The 26,156-nt window shown below is 45.0% G+C and overlaps 1 protein-coding gene across 1 annotated transcript in view; it reads left to right on the top strand.

Moving 5' to 3' along the window:
* Positions 1–24,781, top strand: part of LOC138527269 (galectin-1-like) — a 93,325-nt gene extending 68,544 nt beyond the window's left edge. Inside the window, exon 6 of the mRNA XM_069638364.1 lies at positions 24,365–24,781. Within this exon, the coding sequence (XP_069494465.1) occupies positions 24,365–24,523 (159 nt within the window). The 3' untranslated portion in view covers positions 24,524–24,781. The remainder of the gene's footprint in view (positions 1–24,364) is intronic.
* The last annotated feature ends 1,375 nt before the right edge of the window (positions 24,782–26,156 follow it).

Genomic DNA, 26,156 nt, shown 5'->3' with positions numbered 1-26,156 from the left:
GCAGCCCGGCTAGACATTTTTAAAACATGTCCATACTGAATGAACGAATGTAGACAAGCATGGCTACATAAGACCACTCATCATGTTGGCTTTACCCTTGATGTCAGCAAACCATGCCATGCCACAGTAAGGACATATGGCCAGACTGGCTACAACAATGGAGTACAGTATGGTCTCAGAAGGGCAGGCACTCATCATGTTGGCTTTATCCTTGATGTCATTAAAAAATGCCACACCACACTAAGAATATACCCTCCTTGGGCTCCTAGAACAGCCCTCCCACTTCTGCGTAGCACGTAACAGGAACCAGCACAAAGGGAGAGTTTACTAGTTCCTGCACATGATCGGTGTAGCCCAAGAAGCTCCAGCTCATGGCCCCTGGGTGTCTGAATGTGCAGGGAGAAGCAGGAGCAGCCTTTGGACTTGTTTAGTCCTGCAGTAACCCAACCTACATCCCAATATGGTATGCAAAGCAAAACGTCCCTGACCCGTCATGGTCCATTGGGCATGTGCTCTGGGGTACTCAACTGTCAAAGGGAAACCAGGTTTTCAGGTACAGTTAAAGCCCGGCCAGGTGTTCTCCCTCAACTGCTTGCTGCAGCTTGGGAAGTGCTCAGTGTGTTCAATGGGCTGGCTTTACTGGTGCATCATGGGTGGCAGGTCAGCACCATGTCACCCATTATGTATGAGACACCTCTGTTTACTCCCCATAATGGGGATCAATGTAGACCAAGCCTGTGTCTTTGGAAATCAGCACATCTTACGAACATTGCTCCTGTGAGGAGGAACTGTGCAGGCTTTATGATTACACTGCGCTTATTATATAGCTGTTCCGAAGAATATGTAAACCTTTGCCAAGATTAGAATACAAATCTCTAAGACTGTATTGTTCCTGAAGAATGTTCAGCATAAAGGGCATAAGAACAGAAACATGTCATGTTGAGCATTGCTTGCTACAATTCAAATTGATTATCATTTATGAATAATATTATCATTTGTTACCAGGAAAACGGACAACTGATGATTAGTGGCATCACTGGTTGAGAAAAATGTATCGTCATTTCAAAATATGTATGTATGAGGAATGTGGTGCAACATAATGACATACGTGTTCAAGATTAGAGCCTCCTGGACAGTGTGTGATTAGTCAGATGGTTGGCGTGTTGTGATAAAACGTGGTACAGGACAATAGGTTTTTGACACGAAAGGATGATGAGAGAAGATAGGAAGATTAGATTTGGAAACCCTAGAGGGATCTGCATGCAATATAGTCTTCCTGAGAGAATCCCATAATGAGTAGTCGTATGAGGATGCTTTTAAGTGAACATAATAGGAGTATGAAAGTGATATTATATATGTTTATGAACCTCCAAACTGAGTTAGGAGTAGAATATGATATACGTAGTGTAGTTTCTAAGCCTGCAATGCATAATGAAAGATCATCCTTACCATACATGCAATTTTATAGAATAAGATGCAATGTTTAGAAGAGTGCAGTTGTAAGCAATTGTAGAATGAACTAGGGCATGTACTGTCCTATTAAGCCCTTTCATTTTCCTAAAGATAACTTTCCTATCATTGGCAGCTGTAACTTGATGAAACAATTACAATGCATGCATTTGGCAACAGTGAGAATGCTTTCTTTTGTTATAGTGGTGTGCATACACTAAGGAACCTCAGCAGGACACTTACTTATGGCAAATTACCTATGGAGAGTTTTCCTTTACTAAGAACTATTGGAAAGAATGTCCTCTGAATGGAAAGCAGTGTAAGGCTTTTGCCAGGATTTCAGAATTTCACATTCTATGCATTTGCATCTATGACAAAGTAAAGTTTAATAACTGGAAATAGCAAATAACAGTATTCAAGTTTAACGTAGTAATTGTATTAAATCATAAGACAACATACCATTTAAGTAGCAGATTACACAAGCATTGTCTTTTGGAATTTAAATAGCAAGGGCTATTAGCAGATATAGATTGTTATTGACCTCCTCTCACCAAATAAGATTGGTTAGAGTGCAGTCAATAACTACTGCTATTAACTACTTTCTGAATTCAAAAGAAACAGGCAGCCATTACATTTTTAGGCAAGATTCATTTCAACAAGACACCTCCATTTTGCAACAAACTATTAAACACAGCAAAGAGAAGCTTAAACATTGGAAATGCTTTCTCTTTTATTAAGAGAAGCCATTTACTTTTTACATGGCACCTACTATTTCATGCTCGTGTTAAACCTGCTGCAGAATTACAAAGTTTGAAATTTAAATGGAGTATAAGGACTCTTCCCCAATGTATGGGCCTGGTCTTTGCTTCAGACCCTAATTTAGTGGCCTGTCATTATCTTGCAATAAAGACCCCGCCCTAATCTATTAGGGTATATTATTGCCCAACTTTAATAGAGCAATGTTATCAGGGTTGGAGGGAAGGAATTTTGATGCAAACCTGATATTTATATTAAGATGTCTGCAGCAGCACCAATAACCTAGTGAGTCACTTTTCCAGCATACACGAGTGTAAGAGGTGTCAACTGGGAGGAAGGGAGAGGCTGATGGGCAGCAAAAGGCAACATGAAAAGTGAAACCACTGCTGCCCACCAAGTAGTCTGGGCTTTAAAACAAGTGAAATTATATATCTTTTCCTGGAGTTCCAAAATTCTGCAGAAACGTAGAAATAATAAATACATATACTGTATAGTGTGCCCCCTAAGGGTGTCCCATGTTAGCTTCTGCTCATTGTGCCCCAATGCACACGATTTCCTTTATCCTAGAAGTAGGGATTGCTTCTTTGCCAGTGCTATCATTAATGGAGAATGATGTATGAACAGCTTAGCAGCACAAGCACATGCTCCCTGCTGCCTTGTCACCTCTGCTAGGATGGGGGCAGTCCAGCAAAGGCAGCACTTTGTAGGTTTGGGAGATACATTAGAAGCATCAATGTTGTAGAATATGTTGAGTGGACCAGCCAAGGAAAACACGGCCATAAAGTTTGCACTCCATATTTGGTGGCAAACCTTTTGCACTTTCACATACTTAGTTACCTTTCTTTTGCTTTCTAGTTCCTTAAGATGCTTTCCCATATCTTATTTTATTAAATCCACCTTCACATCTTTTTTAAGCAAAGGTTTCTAATTGTTAATGTTAAGTTTCCAATGTTGATGGAGTTTAGTGCTGTACCAATTCACCTCCTTTGTCACTACGAGAATGGTGTGCTGTGGAATACAAACAGGCTTTTCTAAGACACACTCCCTCCGACCATGTTTGTTCACAAGGCAGAACATCATGGGTGGCACACCTGTGATAGTGCACACCTTGTGCAATTAAGGGATTATTGCCTGCCAGACCTCCGGAACATGTGGGATCTTTCTTGCTGAAGGCAGTAAAAGACACATAACAATTCCCACAAGGGCAGGATTTTAAGCTGTAATTCTTTGTGAATGTTTAACTCCTAGACTGAAAATAAAAAGTGGCGAATGTGTTGATGCAGCAAACAAAGTGAAATGGAGAAAGAATTAGAGGCAAGTCAAGCCTACTATTTCAGATACTTCACGCATCTGCAGAACCCAAGGTTTGACTTCTTGACTCACAGGTTGAACAGTGAAATGTTAAGGGAGAAGACAGGCCACTGTCTCTCTGTAGACTGTAGCTGTACAAGAAATGCACCCAGATCTGCAATCCTTCTGGTTCATGTGACAAGTGTTAGGGCTCTGTATTAATTCATCTTTTGTTAGGCACTTAATATCGGAGACCAGTCTCTAAGTGTGGGACCGAAATTCGGACCTGAGTTGCTCTGTGTTGTCTTGCATCCAAGACAAATGTGTTGCCCCTGAGCTATCCTCTTTTATGATCGTAGAACGCTTTAAAAAAGCATAACTTTTTTTAAAAAAAACACTCTAAGAGGAGTTGCCATCACTGTTCATTTATCTAGGCTTCTAGATGCTTAACAGATTGCACAAATATACGATTATGCACAGTGAGAGACTGCAGCAACATTCTGTAACCTCAGTGTTTGGATTTTATGAATGGGAGAACGCGTTAAATCCCAGTCAAACCTATGTAAAAAAAAAGGGGGTACAAACCGACTGGAATGGTTCAAAACACTTGGCGTTGAAGCCGAAAATTATTCAGATGATTTGAACCCCGAATACTGCAGCACAAAGAGATGGATGTGTACGTGTTGGAATGACCTATCTGGAAATGTTGGAAGCTTTTTCTCTTCACTTCATTTTCATTTCATTTCTCACATTTTTGGGGTTTAATTTAGTGTTTAATGTATTCTAGTGTTGGATCTTTTTTCAGAGTCAAATCCATTCAACCTAATTTAAACCAATCAGTGCCTCAGGTTCATAAAGGTTTGAATCTGCTTGAACCAGGATCAGAAAATGCCAATCGTGTTAAGGGTCAATTCGAATCTAATAATGAACTAACTCGGAAGGTTTATAAATAATTCAAAATGGTTCAAGCCATGAATGATTTGAATTCAGATTTTCAACACTAACGTTATAGAAAGTCATAATTCTATTAAGGACATGTAGGCAAAGGATTATGCTTCACTCTCAACTTCACTTCTCGAGCAACAAATATTAAACAATAATATATACAGTCGCAAAGCATAAAAACTACAACTCCCATTTAGTTTGAGTTTTTGGTAGTTGCTATATTATTGATCTTTCTCAAAAACATGTGATCCTCATGACCTATCAGACTCCCAATCTTGCGCAGAGGTAGCACGTACACCTTCCTCCGCGTTGGGTCTTGGCACCTGGCTCGGTAAAACACACAGGCCACCGCAACCCGCCGGGGAAAGAAAGTTAGGATCCGTTGGATTGGATAGGTACGCGGAATTAGGGTAACCGGGTAAAGGGTAACGAAAGGGTAATGGATAGGGAAAGGGTTTGAGGAAAGGTCCGCCTTGATGTGCCCCGCTGGAGCTCCTGAGATCGATGGTACTCCGCCCATGCACACTTCCACACACTCATGCAAGCTATGGCTCCAAATTACTGTGACATAAATGCAAGACCCTCTAATGGCATTAGCACATTACACCATATGCAAAAGCGTTCTTGTCACGCTCTTGTTTCAAACATTAGCTTGGTTGTTCTTATCACAACCAACCCACAAGGTTAGCACCAACATTACTACCAAACGCAATATTGGAATAATCAAATGAGCACTTAGCTTCGTTAGATGCTGCCGAGTTGCGTGGTAGGTGACTGCAACAGTTCTTGCGTAACGCTACGGCGGCAAATCGAGTTCTTGCTGCTAATACAGCGGGGCGCCGCTACAAAGGACCGAAAAACAAGTATGAGCTCAGGCCACGGACAGCATTCCTTCACACAGCACACAAACACTGGCAATCTGCCCTAAGTATCTGCAAGGGCCGTGATGCTTCACACGGCACACGGAATTAGTTACACCAGATTTATAAGCCGGCCACTTGGCTTTGTCTGAATAGCAAATGTCACCGGGACTTCTCCCAGTCCGGCGCACACGTTTAGCATCGAAGGTTGTGGAGACTTCTCCCACAACGTTGCATGCACTGGCAGTCTAGCTATTGTTAAAGAGGTAGTTTTCTCTTGTCTATTCGCTTGCTCGTAACAGAGTATGAAGAGAAATGCACTTATCTTTGTTAGGCAGAAACCTGTGCAGTTCCCTCTGGGATCACTGCAAAAGATTTAAGACTACAGGTGTTTGGCAGTAAACCCACTTGGTAGCAGTCTGTACCACACAGATTCACTTGGTAGCTGTGGCTGAGCAGTCAGACTTCCCTCAAGAAGAGTTAGGCAGTATACAGAGCATACATAATAGGTACAGAGGCACAGTAGCACAAGCAAACAGTGACCAGAGCTTGTGTAAAAGTATATACTTATTTATTTAAAAGACACACTTGTAAATTACACTAGCACAGAAAAAGGTAAGTAAATTCAAAACACAGTCCTAATTACTATATGTACATCCCTAGTTATTTGTTGGACAAGTCTTAGTTAACACCGCTTATTTCCAGACAGAGGTGAGCGCTTAACGTTAGATGGCACTCCAACAAGTTGTTTAAAAAGGGAGGGAAAAGGCAGAATTAAGAAAGCAATACAGCAAAACACTTTTCAGAGAACCACAGTAAGTATTAGAGAAGGCAGTCTATTGATGAGCAAGGAAGTTCAGTGCCAGGCCCACTTTAGGGAGAGCCAGGCCAAATATGCCCAAGATCACACAATGTCACAAAGTCTCAAAAGTCTTTGCAGGTGAGTAGAAAAGTTCTGTTAAGCTTAGAAAAGTTTAGTTAGGGTGTCCCAGGCTAACCCAGGTTCGAGAGCCGAGGGCTAAATCTACCTCGTACAATCGGTGGCAAGGGAAGCCGGGCGGAACACAGTACCTTCAAAATGGAAAGGATCCTCCAGCAGTGGCAGTGGTTCCTGGTAGTGGGTGCAAGTCGCGGCATCGTCCAGAGGAAGAGAAGATCTCGACGTGGAGGAAGGCTGAAGGTCGTTGCACTACCAGGGAAGAAACCAGCCGTGGAGTTTTCCGGTTAAAAGGATGTTACCCCTCTTTCGCGGTAGAAGTAAAAAGTGGTATTCCGGTTGCCGGGGTGCTTGGCACAGGCAAGGCAGCCACGAGATGCTCAGGGAGGCGAAAAGAAGGCAAAAACTGGTTATCCCCACCAGTCAAGGGAAGAAGACTCTCCGGACTGGAGATCTCCTCTGTCGTTGGGAAGTGGTGAGACGGTTCCGCAGGGCTCCACCGGTGGTGTCGTCGTGGCAGGTCGGCTCAGCTTCTCCCTTTTCGGCTTCTTAGGTCCTGTGACGACTTCTGAAGTTCCAGTCCCCAAAGCCCTGCTTTTATGCAGCAAACCCCCATTCACCAGTCCTAGCTGTCACTCAAAACATGCTAAGTGGTGAGCCGGGGGGCTCACCACTGGGCCAATCACACAAGAGTGCGACTTGAGTTTCCAAGGCAACTCATTCCAGGGTGCCTAAATCCCCCTCCCACACATCCTGTAGACCGAGACACAGTGGCACCACTTTGGAGGGCTTCTGTGCAGAAGCCCGCCAAAACTGGAACAAAGGCTCGACTCGGGTTCAGGGTTACTTAAGTGAACCCAGACGCCATTTTGGCGGCGAGTTCTGGCAAAAAATCCCAACCGGTGAATTAATATTAAATAAATAAACCGGCGGTATCTTTAACATTGCACCAAAAAGTGGTGCATTAAAATCAATGGGAAATCCCATTGGGAAATATTCCGGTGGAATATTTCCGTGGTATCCACTGCCACCAGCCAGAAACTCGGCGAGGGAGGACGGGACAGTACCCCCTCGACAAACAGACCCAGGGGCAATCTAATTGCCCCTACCAGTACTTCCACAGTATGATGGTTTGTACTGGTTCTGTTCACAATTTAAGACTAGTAAAGTCAATGGTGACTTTACATGCCCAGGGAGACAGTAGTCAGTCCCAGGGTATGGAGTCTATGTTTGGGGGTCACTATGACACCCCTGTGTTACTGCACTGAGGGTGCTGTGTAACACACATACAAAAACCAATGATAGCCTATGGGGAAAAATACCCCAAAGCCCATAAGCACATTACAAGTCACAGGAATACACTCAAATCATGTCCAAGAGTGAGGGTAAAAGAGTCTCACTCTTGGCAGGAGAAGAAAATAAACCCCAAAAATCCAGCAAAGCTGCTGGGGGACTCACTAGGTTAGGAAATTCAGCCTAAACAGAGAATTCTCCCTAACAATCTTGCGAGAGGCGCGGGCCTGCAGTATTCTCAGGCGGGGGGTGGCCCCGCATGTCGCAGCCTGCAGGAGCCCTCAGCCGATGCGTCTTCTCCGGTCAATGTCCTTTAGCGCAAGCGGGGATCCGTGCGCGCACCCCGCACATGCGCAGACTGTCGGGCGTTGTCACGTGTAATTCTTCTGCTCGCAAGCGTGCGAGTGTGCTGGGATTTGTAGTTCTTGCTAGCAGATAGCGTGTTCTGCTATATTCAGCCTGTTTCCTGGAATATGGACATAACAGTGTCCTATAATACAATAGTTTACACCTGCACTGGCCCTTACAGGACCCAAACCCCACACTGGTTACAGCTGTGGCATTGGTGGCTCTGACAGTACTCCCCCTCCCAACAGGTCCAGCTTTCGCTGGGTTGTTCCTATGAAACATGCGCACTAGTCGGGGTGTATGAACATTGAATGCTGGTTCCCATGAGCCTTCTTCAGGCCCATAACCCAACCAATCCACCAGGTAATACAACTGTCCTAGACGAAAGCGTGAATCTAGAATCGCTTTCACCTCGAACTCAGGCACCCCATTCACAGTTATCGGGGGAGGCCTTTTGGAGTGAATGGACGCTGGGGTGGGTTTGAGCAGTGCCACATGGAATACAGGGTGGATTTTCATTTGTGTTGGTAAAGTGAGACGGACTGCTACCGGATTGATAATTTTTTCCACAGGGAATGGGCCTAAAAACCTGGGTTGGAACTTGCGTGGGCCTATCAGATGCAGGTTTTGCGTGTTCAACCATACTTTGTCCCCGACTCTATATGTAGGAGCGGGTTCCCTATGTGCATCCGCGTATTTCTTATAGGATGCCTTAGCAGTGTTCAAATTGGTCATGATACCACGCCAGACGCTCTCCAGATGTGTTTTAAATTGGGTCATGGCAGGTACTTCAATATTGGCTGAATGTGGCACCGGCTGGAATCGTGGATGATAGCCATAAATTCCATATAAAGGGGACACCTTAGTGGAGGCATGTATGGTGTTATTATATGCTAACTCCGCCAACCAGATGACATCCGCCCACGTGGATTCATTGTCATACATCATGCAGCGCATGTACTGCTCTAAGGTTTGATTCTCCCTTTCCGTTTGCCCGTCTGTTTCGGGGTGATAACTGGTGGATAGTTTCAATCGCATACCCATATTGGCACGAAAGGCTTGCCAGAAGCGTGAAGTGAACTGCGCTCCTCGATCCGAAATAACATGTAGTTGTATGCTGTGTAAACAAACAATATTTTGAAGGAAAAGGTGAACCAAAGCTTGGGCCGTAGGGATCCCTTTACAGGGAATGAAATGTGCCAATTTAGTCAAAGAATCCACTACCACCAGTACGGTGGTGTAACCTTGACTTAATGGTAGATCCACTATAAAATCTAAAGATATAGTGTGCCAGGGTACCGGTGGAGTGGGTAAGAGACGTAACTGTCCAGCTGGTTTTCGATGGGCTGCTTTGTTCCTTAAACAACATTCACACGTACGTAAATACTGTTGAACATCCTGCTTTAGACTGGGCCACCAAAAATGTTGTGTTAATAATTCGCAAGTTTTGGCATTTCCGGGATGTCCCACGAAAGGAGAATCGTGACACCACTTGATGGCTTGTTGACGGATGGCAAGCGTAGGTAGGTATAAAGCTGTTCCAAAAAAGGGTAGCCCATCCTTTACGGTTTTCTTCTTGCTTGGTTCGTTCCACTGAGCCAATTCCTGTGCAGTCAATGCCTTCCTGATTTCTGTAAGCATGTTGTCCACTACTACAGTTCCAATGATGCGAGTTGGTGATACTATAGGTTTTGGCTCTTCCACTTTGTTGCATTTTAAGTCTAGTTCTGGGTAGCGGGACAAAACATCTGCCTTCCTATTTTCCACTCCGGGGCGGAATGTAACTATAAAGTCGAAGTCAGCAAAATACATGGTCCAACGAAGTTGACGAGGGCTAAGCGACTTGGCGGTTTTTAGGAATTGCAGATTTCTGTGGTCGGTCAAAATCGTTATAGTATGTTGAGCCCCCCATCAGATAGTGACGCCACTCAATGAACGTCGCCTTAATGGCTAGCAACTCCCTATCTGCTATAACATAATTAGGTTCTGCAAGTAATAGGGTGCGAGAGTAGTATGCCACTGTCTGCAGTTGGCCGGTATTGTCTTGTTGGGATAAAATGGCCCCGAGCGCATAACTGGAGGCGTCTGTTTCTATGACATAGGGATGGGTTGGATCTGCATGCAGTAACACTGGAGCTGTTGTGAACGCCTTTTTTAAAGGTTTAAAGCTTGCTTCTGCAGCTGTATCCCACTGGAACACTATTCCTTTCTTCAACAGGCGAGTAATTGGTTGTACTTTTCTCGCAAACCCATCGATAAACCGGCGATAGAAGTTTGCAAATCCCAGTACCGTCTGCACATCCTTAACTGCTGCAGGTGATGGCCAGTCAACTATAGCCCGTACCTTGTTTTGGTCCATGGTCACTCCTTCTGGTGAGAGGATGAACCCCAAAAATTCCACCGTTGTTTGATGAAACACGCATTTCTCAAGTTTAGCGTATAATTTATGTTCTCTCAAACTCTGTAGTATGGCTTTTGCATGGCCTTGGTGTTCTTCTAGATTCTGGGAGTAGATGAGTATATCGTCAATGTAGACGATAGCAAAGAGATCCAGATAACCCTGCAGAACCTAATCCAGGAAATGCAGAAAGGCGGCGGGTGCGTTGCAGTGGCCAAATGGCATGACTTGATATTCGTAGAGCCCATACTTGGTTCTAAAGGCAGTCTTCCACTCGTCCCCCTCACGCACCTGCACCAAATGGTAAGGCCCTCGTAGGTCAAGTTTTGGATAAATCTTTGCATTTCTCACCTGGTCTAGTAAGGTGGGTATTAAGGGCAGTGGGTACCGATTCTTAATGGTTATTTTATTTATCGCTCTATAGTCTATACAAGTTCCTAAATCCCCAGTCTTTTTCTGGACGAATAATAAGGGTTACGACACTGGGGACTTTGAATGTCGTATAAAACCATTAGCTAGATTTGTCTCTATGTAATGCCGTAAGTGTCCATTTTCAGATTCAGTTAAAGCATAGATTCAACTACACAGTAACGCTGCTCCAGGTTCTAAATCTAACCTGCAGTCAAATGTTCGGTGAGGTGGCAAGGTTTCTGCTGCAGCCTTACTGAAAACATGCCTATAGGCTTGGTAGACAGCTAGTAGGGTTTCCGTACTCCCGATCACATGTCTTTGCCTTGGCACAGGTTGTACTTCTGGAATTTCCGCTGAACTTCAACGGCAATGTTCTGAACAGTAATTGGATGCAAAACGTAAGGAGCCCCGAGTCCAGTTTACTTCCGGATTATGGGTTCTTAACCAGGGTAATCCTAAAATCATTCCAAACTGGGGTGCCGCAATTACATTGAATCTTATGTCCTCATGATGTTCGGAGGTGCATTCCAAATGTACCCACCTGGTTTGTTTGGTCATAACACCTGACGTGAGTGGCGACCCTTCCACATATTTTACTTCCTCTTGGCACTCCTTGCCGCAATGAGCTATCCGTAATTGCAATGCTAAATCTTGATCAATGAAATTTCCTGTAGCTCCGGGTGTCTACCATTAATGTTACTGGTACTTGCTGGTTAGCCCAACTAATAAGACCTGAGATTGTCACATGAGCTACCTGCACATGATGGGTGTTTGCCAAAAGTCTCAGGGTATTTTCTAGTTGGCTCGCCCGGGCCACCCTCACTGGCGAGCTCTCTCATTTCCCAGCAATTCCTTCTTGAGTTTGTTTGGACATTCTTTAACGAAGTGTCCCCCCTTACCGCAATACAGGCAAAGTTGTTCTCTACGCCTTTTGTCTTTTTCATCTTTAGTTAGTGGTCCCCGTACTGTTCCTATTTGCATAGGTTCTTCGGCTGGTTTTTCAGGTTTTGTTGACTTGGGTTGTTGATCTAACCTAGCTACGGGTCTTGAATCCCATTTCCTCTTGTCCTGCCTTCTTTCGCTTTGCCTTTGGTCCAATCGTAATGCAAGATCTATCATGGAGGAGCAGTTTTCAGGCGGTGGATCCACTTGCACTATGAGATCTTTAATCTCATCACGTAGCCCTTGGTAGAATAAGGCTAAACGTTTTTCTTCCGGCCAATCTGTTTCCACAGCTAATAGATTAAACGTGGTTACATAATTAACCAAATCCTTTCCCCCCTGACTTAGAGAGAGAAGCTATCTATCCTTAATTAAGGTTGCTGCCTTACGGTTAAAGATCTTTCCAAACTCCTCAAGAAAGGTGTCCCAACTATACAGTATGGCATCATCCTTAGTCACCAGTGGAGTGGCCCAAGACGCTGCATCCCCTCCCAAATATGATATAACAAACGCGGTCCGGGATTGGGCCCTGCGGAAGATGTTGGGCTTGGTGATAAAGTGCAATTGACACTGCATGATAAACTGGTTATAACGTTGTGGGTCCCATGATACCTTTCTGGGGCTGATAAGGGCAAAGGAGGTTCCGTAGACACGTGTACTTGAACTGGGGTGGGCGGAACATGATCCCTGGGCAAGGGGGTAGCCTGGGCGGTGCTCGGCAGGGTAAGTGTATGGCGGGTAGCCTGTAATTCCCCTTTTAAATCTTGCAATGCCGCCAGGACCTCCTCCATGGTGTCGTGCTACCCAGGCACTTGATTATCCTTGGGCTTGCATTACTATCAGACTCCCAATCTTGCGCAGAGGTAGCATGTACACCTACCTCGCTGTTGGGTCTTGGCACCTGGCTCGGTAAACAACACAGGCCACCGAAACCCGCCGGGGAAAGAGGGTTAGGATCCATTGGATCGGATAGGTAGCGGCAATTAGGGTAAAGGGTAAGAAAAGGGTAATGGATAGGGAAAGGGTTTGAGGAAAGGTCCGCCTTGATGTGCCCCGCTGGGGCTCCTGAGATCGAAGGTACTCCGCCCATGAACACTTCCACACACTCATGCAAGATATGGCTCCAAATTACTGTGACATAAATGCAAGACCCTCTAATGGCATTAGCACATTACACCATATGCAAAAGCGTCCTTGTCACGCACTTGTTTCAAACATTAGCTTTGTTGTTCTTATCACAACCAACCCACAAGGTTAGCACCAACATTACGACCAAACGCAATATTGGAATAATCGAATGAGCACTTAGCTTTGTTAGATGCTGCCGAGTTGCGTGCTAGGCGACTGCCACAGTTCTTGCCGTAACACGACGGCGGCAAATTGAGTTCTTGCTGCTAATACAGCGGGGCGCCGCTACAAAGGAACCAAAAACAAGTATGAGCTCAGACCACAGACAGCGTTCCTTCACACAGCACACAAACACTGGCAATCTGCCCTAAGTATCTGCAAGGGCCGTGTTGCTTCACACAGCACACGGAATTAGTTACACCAGATTTATAAGCCGGCCACTTGGCCTGGTCTGAATAGCAAATGTCACCGGGACTTTTCCCAGTCCGGCGCACATGTTTAGCGTCGAAAGTTGTGGAGACTTCTCCCACAACGTTGCATGCATTGGCAGTCTAGCTATTGTTAAACAGGTAGTTTTCTCTTGTCTATTCGCTTGCTCGTAAACGAGTATGAAGAGAAATGCACTTATCTTGTGAGAGGCGCAGGGCCTGCAGTATTCTCAGGCGGGGGGTGGCCCCGCGGATCGCAACCTGCAGGAGCCCTCAGCCGATGTGTCCACTCCGATCCCTGTCCTTTAGCGCAAGCGCGGATCCGTGCGTGCCCCGCGTACATGCGCAGACCATCGGGCGTGTAGTTCTTCTGCTCGCGAGTGCGCGAAAGTGTTGGGATTTGTAGTTCTTGCTGCCAGATGGCGTTTTCTGCTATCTTCAGCCTGTTTCCTGCAATATGGACATAACAGTGTCCTATAATACAATAGTTTAGAATAGTTTACGCCTGCACTGGCCCTTACAGGACCCAAACCCCGCACTGGTTACAGCTGTGGCAGTGGTGGCTCTGACATGACCAATCACCACATCACTAGTCCCATAAACACTGAAACCATCTTGTTCTTATCATCTTTCTTTCGCTGATCCTTCCTTGAACTTTTGCGTCCAAACAGATAAATACGAAGTGAAAAATATAAGTCCAGCCAACTCTTCAGGTCCCTGTCGGCTTATTATTTGCGTTGGAACCCACAACATAAAATCACATCTCAGGAATCTGGTCTATTGGAGTGGGTAATCGTGACACAGCATCAACTACATAACAATACAGTAACATAAACATCATAAGTAATCAACAGAATATTTATAATCACGATTGTTAGCGTTGGATAATCTTTTTCGTCTTTGTCTTTAATAGAATTATGATTTTCTATAACGTTAGTGTTGACAATCGGAATTCTACTTCAAAAATTGGAGGCTCGCTTGTTCAAAGCTTACGTACCACTAACGTTGGCATCTTTTCAATCGGTTTGAAATAAAATGTTGTAAATGTCGACTCATTCCACCAATCTGCTGCTTTCATAATATTCGCCAAATCAGCTCCTAAATTACATGCCTTAGAGGCCATCCCCCCCTCTCACTGAGTGTGCGCCATAGCTTTCTACATTGATGCTCGCTTGTTGCATCACCGATCTCGCCGGGTTGCCTGGGTTACCGACCCAAAGGGTCTCTGTAATGCTATGAGTAATTGCAACACTCCTGCGTGCTGCAGGTCTCTTGTCATGTTTTCGTATGCAGTTAAGCATCGAACTGGACATAGCTTAGGTTGATTCAGGAATGAGTCATAAAATACTGTCCTCAAACGCGTCTTTTTTCTGTTTGTGATATAGAATGTCACTCCCATTCGGGATAGCGATTTTCTGGTAACTTCTAACACTTTCACATCAAATACTTTGGCTGACAGTGCCTTTCTGGATAAATCCATGTTGTCAGGTCATGTTGAAAATAACCTCAATATATTGACATCCCACATCTGAGAATACCTCGCCGTAGGTGGCTTGAGCATTTTGATTTCATTCAGCAATCTGCATATTAAAGGATGTTCTCCAACAGCTTGCCCCTCGACATGCGGGTGACACACAAATTTCTGAGTGTGCTGTATTAATGGTCCTTGTAAGCTTTCCCTTGTGCCCCCATTAGTGCTAGGAAATTTGTTATATGTACCACATCTGTTTCAGAGGAACGTACTTTCCTCTCTATACACCAGATGCTGATCGATGTGCTTTCCTTGTCCCTGGAGCACAGGACTCTTTAATAATGCGCTCAGCCTCACCCGATAATCCCAACCTAGCCCAGGATCTCCTGAAATCAACCATACTTCAGGTTGAGGCTGCCTGCTCATACCAACGGGTGGCTGCCCACTGTGGGATTTCGTTTGATGAATTTGTCCATCGGGAGAGCTTTCGGGTTGTTGTAAGTCATGTCCAAAAGATTGGGGAACAAAGCCTGTTCCTTCTAATCTGGAGTGATGAGAATCAGAGGGACCTTCTGTCTCCTCACCTGGGCCAAAGTCATCGCTATCATTGAAAATGGTGGGAATTCATACTCTCTGTCCATGGCCCCAGGATTGGAGAAACACAACCGTTGCTTACGATTCTGGATCTGGTCTCCAACTGAAGAAGCAATGTAACTGTTGGTTCAACCTCGAGCAAACACATCCGTCCGGCACAGGCCCCATCATGCCACAAGTTCTTGCAATACTTTCACGTCAAGCTTCCAATCGCAAACATCCCTGAAGAACCTGGAGTTCCAGTTGGCCACTTCATTCTGCTGACCACGCAGATATCCTGCTGTCACTGACACTTTCTTCTGTAGGCATAAATGTTAATGTTAATGTTAAAGGACATTTGTACCGCACACTATCACCACCGGAGTGGACTCCTGGTGCTCTGGCGGCTCTGAAAGAGGAGGGGAGGTTGAGTTAGTGGGAGGAAGCAGGAAAAGTGCAAGAGAGCAGTGATGTGCTGTTGGCGGCCTCAGCCCGGTGGGTCCGTTGGCTGGGCCTGGGGTGTTTGCAGCCGGCAGTCGTCGTGTACTGTTGTGCAAGACTATGTGTTTTTGTTTTGTTGTTGCAATGTAGTAAAGTTTGTGCCGTTTGTTGTGCTGTAGGTTTTGGTTGTGTTTGGTTTGGAGTTTGAGAGGTGTATGCAGAAAGGAAGATTGTTAGTAGGGTTGGTTAGTTTGCGTCTCTATCCTGAATTGAGGCGCTCAGCTTGCGTAGTCTCCCCTGATGCGGCTCTGTCCTGATCTGGGTCCAATTGGTAGGCAGGGTTCCTTACTCCTCTGGCCCGCACCTCTAACATGCTCTCTCATAGCTCCCCTTATCCTCCCTTCCTACTCCTGTGGCCAGTGCACCTGCCTATGTCAGCCTCTCAGGTAGTGTGGTGACAGCCAATATCTGACAATTCCACGCTACTGTGGTACCTGTCGATAACTAAGGGGGCGGGCGAAAGTGTTGGTGGGATTGTCTGGGATAGTTCACTCAGTCTCTATGCGTGCCGCTTGTGTTCCAATCTATCTGGAGTCACCCGTTAAGGTGTTGTGGGAGCTACTCTCTCGGGTCGGGGATGTCCGTGTCCTTTCCGGCTTAGTCATCCTTTTTCCGGTTTTGGGTTCCAGATTTAGTCTACGGTGTTGAAGAGCCAGGTTTTTAGTGATTTCCTGAATTTTAGGTGATCTTCAGTGTTTCTTATTTCTTTTGGGATGTTGTTCCAAGTTTTTGCGGCTAAGTGGTAGAAGGAGGTGCCTCCAAGTTTTTTCTTCAGGTATGGTTTTAGTTCCAAGCGGGTTTCGTTGCTTGATCGGAGGGGTCTTGTTGGTTTGCAGAATGTTATTTTCCTTTATAGGAATTCCACTCCTTGTCCGCTGATTGCCCTATGCGTTATGCACATTGTTTTGAAGGTGATGCGTTGTTTTACTGAGAGCCAGTGTAGTGTTTTTAGGGATGGAGTGATGTGGTCTCTTCTGGATAGTTTGAGGAGTAGTCTTGCTGCCGCATTTTGGACCTGTTACAGTTTTTTTTAGGAGGTATTCTGGTATTCCGAGGTAGAGGCTGTTTGCATAGTTGATTTTTGACATGATTAGGGCGACAATAGTGAGTGTTTTGTGCGTGAAGGAGAGGAAAGGTAGAATTCTTCTTGCCGTGTGGAGGAGAAAAAAGCATTTCTTCACTGTTGCATTTATTTGTGGTTCCAGGGTTAGAGTATTGTCCATTAGGACTCCCAAATTTTTTACTACCTTCGATGGTGTTGGTGTGTTTCCCATTTCCATAGGCCATGGGATGGTGGTTTCGTTCTCTTGGTCTTTAGATACGATCATGATTTCTGTCTTTCCTGGGTTGATTTTCAGGTTGTTGGCATCCATCCAGATGAAGACTTCTTTTAGACAGTCGATTAGGGTTGAATGATCGGCATCGGTGTCTTCGATTTTGTAGATGATCGTAGTGTCGTCCGCGTAGTTGTAACATGTAATGTATTTTTTGAAGATTCTGATGACCGGAGTCTGATAGATGTTGAAATATAGTGGGGATAGTGAGGATCCTTGGGGCACTCCACCGTCGTTAACTCGTGGAGTGGATTTGAAAGGTTTGACCCATACGGTTTCTGTCCTGTCTGCTAGGAATGATTTGGTCCAGCGTAGTGCTGTGTCAGTTATGCCTATGTCTTCTAGTCTTTTGGTCAGGGTGTCGTGGCTAACTGTGTCAAAGGCTGCGGAGAGGTCGAGCAGAATAAGGGCTGAGGTAGTGTTCGAGTTTGCGTTAGTTTTGAGGTCGTCCCAGATGGATAGTAGTGCTGTTTCCGTTCCTCTCTCTGGTGTGAAACCGATTTGAGCTGGGTCCAGGAGGTGGTGTTTTTATATGTGTTCTTGGGTTAGTTTATATACGTAGGTTTCTAGAAGTTTTGCTGGGTAGGGGATGTTAGAGATCGGCCTGTAGTTGGAAAAGTCATCTACATCACCACTTGTGTTTTTCAAGAGTGGCTTGATGTATGCTGATTTGAAGATCTTTGGTACAGTCCCTGTTGATAGTGATAGATTTAGAAGGTTTCTGTAGTGTTCTGCTAGCGATCCTAGCGCGAGGATCGATTTGTAGATGTCTGGGAGACATGGGTGATCCCGCTTTCTTGCTTTGTTTTACCATAATTGCGAATGCCTCTGCTGATATATCAGGAAAGCTTTGCAGTTTGTGCTGTGGTTCCGTGTTAGGTTCGTTGGGTTGTATGTTGTGGTTGGTTGGTCGCTTTTATATGGTTTGACTGATGTGATTGATTTTCTTTTTGAAGTGGACCGCCAGGTCGTTGCATAGTTTTTCTGAGGGGTTTGGGGTGTTATCGCTGCCTGGGGGGTTTCTCATTTCTTCGATGATGCTAAACATTTCTTTTTGAGTGTTGGTGGCATTGTTGATTTTGTCATCATAATGTCTTCTCTTTGCCTTTTGAATTTCCTTTTTGTATGCACGGATTTGTTTCTGGTACAGTTTTTTTTTGGGTTGTATTCTTTCCTCCATTCTAATTCCGTCTTTTTGTTTTCCTTTTTCATGTCGTTTAATAGTGGGGTGAACCATTTTGCCGTTGATCTTTTTTTTGATGGGGTGAACGTTTTTTCTGGGGCGATCTTGTCTATTGTATCCGTGATCCATTTGTGGAGAATCTCTGCTTTCCCGTCTAGGTCCGCAAGTTCCAGTTCTGTAGTTGAGGGTTTTTTTAATTCCAGTTGTTCGAATAGATTGCTTTCTTTGACGTGTTTCCAGTTTCTTTTTGTGGTGGTTGTGAGTTTCAGATGTTGAATGTAGGCTTGGGTAGGCATAGGCAGAGTGATCACGAATGGGATGATGAGATGGTCGCTCCACAGTATTTGTATAGGAGGTGCCGTGGTGATGTGTTTTTCTTTGGCGAAAATTGCGTCTAGGGTGTGTCCTGCTGAGTGCTTTGCTCCTTTGACTAGTTGTCGTAGTTTCATGGTGCTGAGTTGTTCAATTAGTGAGTTTTGGGAGTTGGCGTGGCTGTCTTCAAACCAGATGTTGAAGTCCCCCAGGATGATTAGGTGTTCGTGGTTGATGGCTAAGTTGGTTATGGCTTCTATGAAGTTATCGACGAATGTTGCATCATATGTTGGCGGTCTGTATACCAGGATGAATGTGATGTTGGTTTACGGGCTCACTGTTAGGTGTATGACCATGGTTTCACAGTTGAGGATGTTGAGTGGTTCGTCAGTTTTTATTTTCAGGTGTTCTTTGAATGCTAAAGCGATGCTTCCTCCTTTTTTGTTTTTTCTGTTTATTTGTAGGCATTTTAAGTCGGTCGGAAGGCAGCTTTGGAGTGTGATTTTGTAATTGTCATCCAGCCATGTTTCTGTGATGAACAGGATGTCCATGCTGTTGTCATTGAGTAGGTCGAAGATCTCTGTTGAGTGTTTTGACATGGATCTTGAGTTTATTAGATTGCAGTGAAGTTTGGAGGTGTTGTTTGGTTTGGGCTTTGTCGCGGTCTTCTTCTGCTCGGTGTTGAGGTTTCCTTCCTGGTCGGTAACTTGTTGGGCTGTGGGATTCAGGGTGTCAGCGTCTTCGAAGAGTTCTTCTAGGTTTTGTCTTGGGTTCTTTGTGTTTTCATCGGGTTCGTCTTTCGGGAGTTGTGGTTGTTGATTGGAAGTTTTTCTTGCTTTGGTGATGTAGGGGGTTATTGCGTCAGTCGTCTGTTTGTTGTTTGTGTTGGTCATCCTTCTTCTCCTTGCTTGTGTTATATTGTTTGATGTTGCTGCTTCTAGAGTTGGATTGGGTTGCCGTGGTGGCCGGTTGTCTTTGAGGTATGGAGTTAGGTAGAGGGATTTTTCTCTTCGCTCAGAGTTGCTTTGGTTTGTGTTCTTATCTGTGAGGGTCCACTCTATGGTTGTTGTTCTAAGTTGCTGTTCTGAAGTGTTTGTTCTTTTATCTCTTCGTCTTTTCCTTGGGATGGGTCATTTGCGCGGCATTGTGAGATTGAGTGTTGTTTAGCCTTCGTTTGGTGACATCAAGTTGGTCCTGCTTTGGTCTGGTTCTCTTGTGGTCTTGTGGTGTAGTGGCGGGTGAGGGGTGTCTGCTACGAGTTTGGGCTCTGCCTGTAGGTGGTATTCCGGCTGGAGTTGGGGACTCGTTCAGTAGCTGTCCTAGGTGGGTAAAGGAGGTGGTAAGGGTTATAAAGTTGGCTGTTATCGGTGGCTCTCTTTACTGTCCGTCTCCCTGAGCGTGGTACATTGTGGTGAGCAGGCTGTGTGGGTTGGGTAGGGTGCCTGCTGGTTGGGGGGTGGCTTAGAAGGGCGCAGCTTGGACTTTCACCTTGTGGTGCGAGAGGTCCTAGCCAAAAGTCCTTTGCCACCTCTGCCAGCATTTTGGATCTCGTACTGTCCAGTCTGTTAATGTATCTGCCAACAGGCGCATTGTCCATCCTGAGGGGCACACAACATTGCGCACTGTTCTGGTTCCAACATCTCACTATGAACAACCCCACTAGCAATTGTATGTGCAACTCCAATTGTTGCTGTGACCATCTGCCTCCTGTCGTCAGTTCTCTGCACCCGGCACTCCTGCCCTATCTGCTGGCATTGCACTCTATTACTAGGTCCAGGGATGAGCCAACTATTGCTCTCTCATTCCAGGCATCCATAAGTTGTAGCCACCACTCGAGTTCCACTCTCGCTTCTTGCAATATCAGAACTGTTTGCTCATAGGATATACCCCTTCTTAGATGCTGAATCTTCATTCTCTGCAGGGCCCTGTAATTTAGTGGTCCTGGGAATATAGCTAAATTGATGATGCCAAGCGCCCCACCAGTCTGGCTATCTCCTGCAAGGACATCACCTCTTTGTCAGTGTGTTCCTGATCTCTTTTTGATGCTGTTCACTTTGCTCAAAGGCAATCTTAATGCTCCCTGTTTCATGTCTACCACATAACCCAGGAACTCCATGGTCTGCTCTGGTTGTGGCTGGGATTTCTCCCAATTCTTTAAAATCCCTACATGTTGTAGCAGTTCTAATGTGACTTTCACTTGATCTCTGATCAAATTCTTCTCCTGGCACATTATGCATATGTCATCCAGATATATGACCAATCGGATACCTTGCTCTATCAGGTTGTTCACCACCGGTTTCATCAATTTGGTAAAGCACCACGGCGCCGATGTCAGCCCAAATGGTAGGCATGTGAACTCCCATGTCTGTTCCCTCCGGCGGAACCTCAGATATCTCTGGTGTTCTACTGCAATGGGAACCGTTATGTAGGCATCCCTGATCTCTATCCGGGCCAACCAGTCCCCTTGTTGTAAGATGTCTCTAAGGAGGTGGATCCCCTCCATTTTGAAATGTCTTTATAAAATGAAGCCGTTCAACTCCCTTAGATTGATAACCGGCCTCAGATTTTACTATCCTTTTACCAGAAACATATTGCTTCTAAAGTTGGCTGCGGTATCTGCTACTTGAACAATGGTTGCCTTTCGCTTCTGCCCCCTTACCTCCATGTATAGCAACTGCTGGTATTCTTCTCTTTGCACCATTGTCCTTGGTAGCTTTACTTGCACTGGTAGGGTATAGAAATCTATGTGAAACCATTGGACTGTGTCTAGTACCTAAGAATCTCTGGATATGAGACTCTAATTCTCTATTCATTGAGCAAGCCTCCCGCCTATTGTGTGTATCACTTTGTTTACTATTTGCGCTTGCTGCCTTGCGCATGCTCTCACATGTGCTATGCTGTTGTCGAACTGCATGCCGCCAACTTCTTCCTCTGCCTCTTCCCCTAGAGGGGAAGAATGGGTTTCGCTTACGGCCATCCTGTTCCTTTCATTGCCACCTGTCATTGAAGGACCTGCTACATGCGTAGCGGCTGGCAGAGTGGCCCCTGCCTCTGCCAGTACAACTGAAAACATGTTTCCCAAGGACCCTCTTCAGGGATGCTTGGCCTTGTCTAAGGCAGCGTAGGTGTTGGAAAACCTCATTAGTTCCTGCATGATTGAATCTCCAAAAAGTTTGCCTTTGGCCGCAGCAGCCGTCTCTGAAGTAGCCAGCTTGCTTAGTTTCGGGTCAATCTTAACTAAGATGGATCTCCACCTCTCTCCGGTGATCGCACTTCTGCCATTCCCCAACAGGCAGATGGCCCTCTGAGCCCACCCCATCAAAACCACAGAGTCAATGCTCTCGTTATTCTCTTTTGCATCTTCTGCCATCTGCAAGATTTTCGTAAGCGGCCCCACAATGTCCAGCATTTTATCCTGAAATGAACGCCAGGATCTATCCAGACCCTTCTTTATGTCTTTGAAGGTGGCCATCCATTAATGTATATCAGGGGTTTTAGCAATCCCATCTGGTAGATGTGCTCTAGGACACTCTGTTCTAAGCTTACTTCTAGCTTCTTTTGCTAGAGGTGTCCTGAGTTCAACAATTTATGTCTGAGTCTCCCACTCCGATGACCGTGGATAAATGAGGGAACCTGGGTAAAAGTCATCTGTGTCCTCGTCTTCATTCTCCATGGCTTTCCTTTTCTTGGGAGCTTTCCTGCGTTTTCCCTCACTGGAAAATGATATTATCTCCACCTCATCCTTGATGGATTGCTCCTGACAGTCCTCATCTTCCTACTCATCTAAGCTGCTTGAGGATATGTCCTGCCACCTGCTTTCCTTCACCCTGGACCTCACTGCTTTTCTTTTGCCACCTTTCACCTTTTGTGGTGTGCCAGTGGAGTTCTGGGCATCTCGTACCCTACAGGCATTTTTCGTTCCGCTTTTCTCCCTCCCAGGTTCACTTGCTCCCTTGAGCTCGTCCATGCCCCGAGGGAGAATTTCAGCCAGTCTTCCATGAGAGAATTGTTGGGACCCATGTCCCAGACTGGCCCATATGACCTTTTCAATGACTTGGCCCATGCTGGGATGTATTTTTTTCTGGCTAACATGAACCCTTTCTTCGTCACTAGTGCTAATCATTTTGCTCAGTGATTATTGGGAAATTTTAAACACAGGAGTCTTGGGCTTGTTCCCAATAACATATATTATAACAGTGTAATGTATATCAATGGGTCAGTGTATTGCTGAGTTCTTAGATTGCAGTTTTTACTGTGGACTGTGCGCATCACTGTTTAATGATAAATCACACATATCGGTAGCAGGGGTGATCTGCCGATAGCGCAAGCTTCTGGCAGTCTTCTTGAGGTATTATGCCTCACGCTTGCCACGTGTGACTACAGGTTCGTTTTTATAAATATATATTTGTTGTATTTCAGACTCTTAATCACTTGCTCCCGCACTGGTCGCTAACGGTCACGGACGTGTGATCCAAAAAGTGCCAGAACTACGACACCCTGCATCGTTTCAAGCACCTCCTGTGACCATTACGCCCCCTACCAGCTGACCTGTTATGTTGTGGACGCCAGGGCATGAGCCCCGTTGTGACCGCAATAACGAACCTGCTGCGCTCGCGCAGATCCTGCCTATGAGAGTGCTGCTTTCATCATAAAACAATAAACATTAAGTATTAAAACACACAAGGAATACAGTCATAGGCCCTCATTCCGAGGTTGGTGCTAGTCATGGCGCTAATAGTGCCATGAATAGCACCAATACCGGTACCGCCACCAACTTGGTGGTATGGGGACTTACCGGTCTATTCCGACCATTGCGGGACCAGTAAGTCCCCATTTGAAATGCCATTCCCCATTCCCATTTGAGCCCCCATAGGGCTCAAATGGAAGGGAGAAGGCGTCAATAACGGTACCGTAAATTGTGGTACCGTCATTAACCCCGGTATCGCTTTGCGGGTCCTGTCCTTAACGCCTGGTAAAACCAGGCCTTAAAGGAGGGACCCTCAAAGGGACCTCGGAATAGGGCGCAAAGGGATTACTGTCACCGGTGTCATTACCGTTGCCCCGTGTCCCTTTGCGCACAGGTCGTAATGACCCCCATAATAATGAAAGGTCTACTTAACTATAAGAACAAGATGATGTCAGTGTTTATGGGACAAGTGATGAGGTGATTGGTCATGAGGATCATGTGTTTTTGAGAAAGACCAACAATATATGAACTACCTCAAACTAAATGGGAGTTGTAGTTTTTATGTTTTGTTACTGTATATATTATTGTTTAATGTTTGATGCTAGAGAAGGAAAGTTGTGAGTAAAGCATAATCCGAGCTTTGAAGTAGAATCAAGATTCAAGCAGAGCATTCACAGGCTAGCAGAGTACTTGTTTGGATGCCATGGGTCACATGCTAACAGGGTGTTTCTTCTAATCATTAAGTTACATTTGCATATATAAATGCCTGAGATTGTAAGGAGAATGTCATTATCTGAGGGGTGTGATGTGATGACTTGTGGGAGGAGCACATTATGAAGAAAGTAAGTTGACAACCTGTAGTAGGTGAAGTAAAAACTTGTTCCAAACTGGCAACGACAGGAATAGAAGTTGTGACGTTATGATCATGTGGAGACATAGCTGCAGTTTAAAATATGTACATAGTTGTTTAAAATGTGTTGTTGGATACCTTGAAGTGGTAAAATGGCATAACTAACAATGGAAGAATCGTGTATTTATAATACCAATGATATCTAACTACCAAATTGCAAACATGCATATACTTAAAGCAATATTTTTCTCTGTTATTATGATTTCAGGTTGCCTTTGAATTTGGAGATAACGAGTTTGTGGTCTTTGTTAATGACAGTCCCTACATAACATTTAAGTGTCGTGCGCCATTTTCGATGCAAGACATCCACTATTTTGAAGTTTTTACAGCCGAGGTTCGCATGGCTAAAGTTGTCAAGTTGCTTTAAATTGTCATCCCTTAAAAATGATGACCGGCTGTGCAATATTCATCGAGGAAGTTGAGAGAACATGATTGCTGTGATTTTAATTTGGAAAAATGTTACATAAAAAAGATTCCCCTCCACTTTTTTCTTTTCAAAAAGCTTCATTAAAGTTTCATAAAGATAAGAGATCCAATTCAATAATGAAAAAACCTGATCTCTTAAATGAAATAAATTTGCATCAATAAACATACAAGCTTCTGAAAAAAATAAAAAGTGCTGTGTTTTGTCCTCCAATTTACAGTGTTCTGTCGTGTGTCTGTATCTATGCATCAATGAGTACAAATAATGGTAATTATTTATTTCTTTATTTATGATATTATTTCTCTGGTGCTGTGTGCAAGAACAGGGAGTAAGCGATTGCAGGAAGTAGGTATTGTTGTAGAACGGCCACCTTTGTTCTCATAACTGCTCAGTTTCAGGTGCTTTAGATGCTAAATGCTTGGTAGAAGTGGGCCTCTTTTATCCTCCTGCTGAACCTGAAGTGGTCGTGCTTATGGGGCAGTGCAGTGTTCTGCTACCATAGGGCTTCTAGTTAATGGTTCCACTGTAGAGCAGTTGCCCTTTTTAAAGATGAGTCACATTGTTTAGGTATTTGAACCTTTGGGAACAAGTGTCACGTGGACAAGGAACAACATCTTGAAGTTTGCCCGCTGTTCTTCTGAGAAGTAGCGTAGAGGCCTGTAGGTAGGATTTATGTGGCTTGTTCACTTAACACTTAATCGCTTCAGCTGTGTCAGTCTTTGTTGGGCGGAGTTGGTATCTGTTGTCAAAGCAGTATAGTCACAACATTACCTGTGCATTCATTAGATCTGCTGATGTTGGTGCAACAGCATATGTTCATTGATGTCAAGCTTGCACTAATTGTCAAGTTGTTTATTTGTGGGATGAAGCATAGTGTTCTTGTGCGAAAATACCATCTGGCAAGGGTGCAAAGACCTGGCTTTTTATATTTTTATTAGTACATAAAATGACACAGATAATTACTTCTCCAAAGGTGTAATTTGCTAATCTGACCCCCTATTTGGCAACTCAATGCCAATAGCATTGTGTATGTGTGCCCTGCTGCATCAGTAGCCTGATCCACAGTACCAGCTCTGCTTGTGGGGCAGACCAGGTTTCACAGTCACAAGACGCCCTCTCGACCACTGCAGCGAAAGCAAAGTCACTGCAGCACAGGGGCGGCATTTAAGATATGTCCCCTGTACAAAACTACAATGATCAGGAGTACGCCATGCTGGTGGCAGGGTAATCTCCAAGAATGAGCTATCCCAATTTTAGGCATAGTGTATGGTGTTACTTGCGATCATGGCCCCCACATCCCATTTGATATTGGACACGTGTCAGCCCCTGTGAGCTCACTTTGCTGTGGAAGGGAATGTGTATTCAGTCAGATAGGTCGACACTGCCACACGGCAGGACAGAAACCCAGACGACTCAGCCTCTTTTTGATTCTCTTTGTGAGGGCCAGTAGCACCCTCCCCCAGAGACTGCCGCACAGCAAGCATCTGTCCTGGGCCCAGGTTTCAAAGGAGCACACCCATTCAGCAGGAGTTGCCTGACACCAGGTTGCTGCATGTATAAGGTCGTTGTTGCAAGC

The sequence above is a fragment of the Ambystoma mexicanum genome, chromosome 14, assembly GCF_040938575.1.
Source record: "Ambystoma mexicanum isolate Mex_15411 chromosome 14, UKY_AmexF1_1, whole genome shotgun sequence".
Taxonomy (NCBI): domain Eukaryota; kingdom Metazoa; phylum Chordata; class Amphibia; order Caudata; family Ambystomatidae; genus Ambystoma; species Ambystoma mexicanum.
This window is presented reverse-complemented; position numbering and strand designations above follow the sequence as displayed.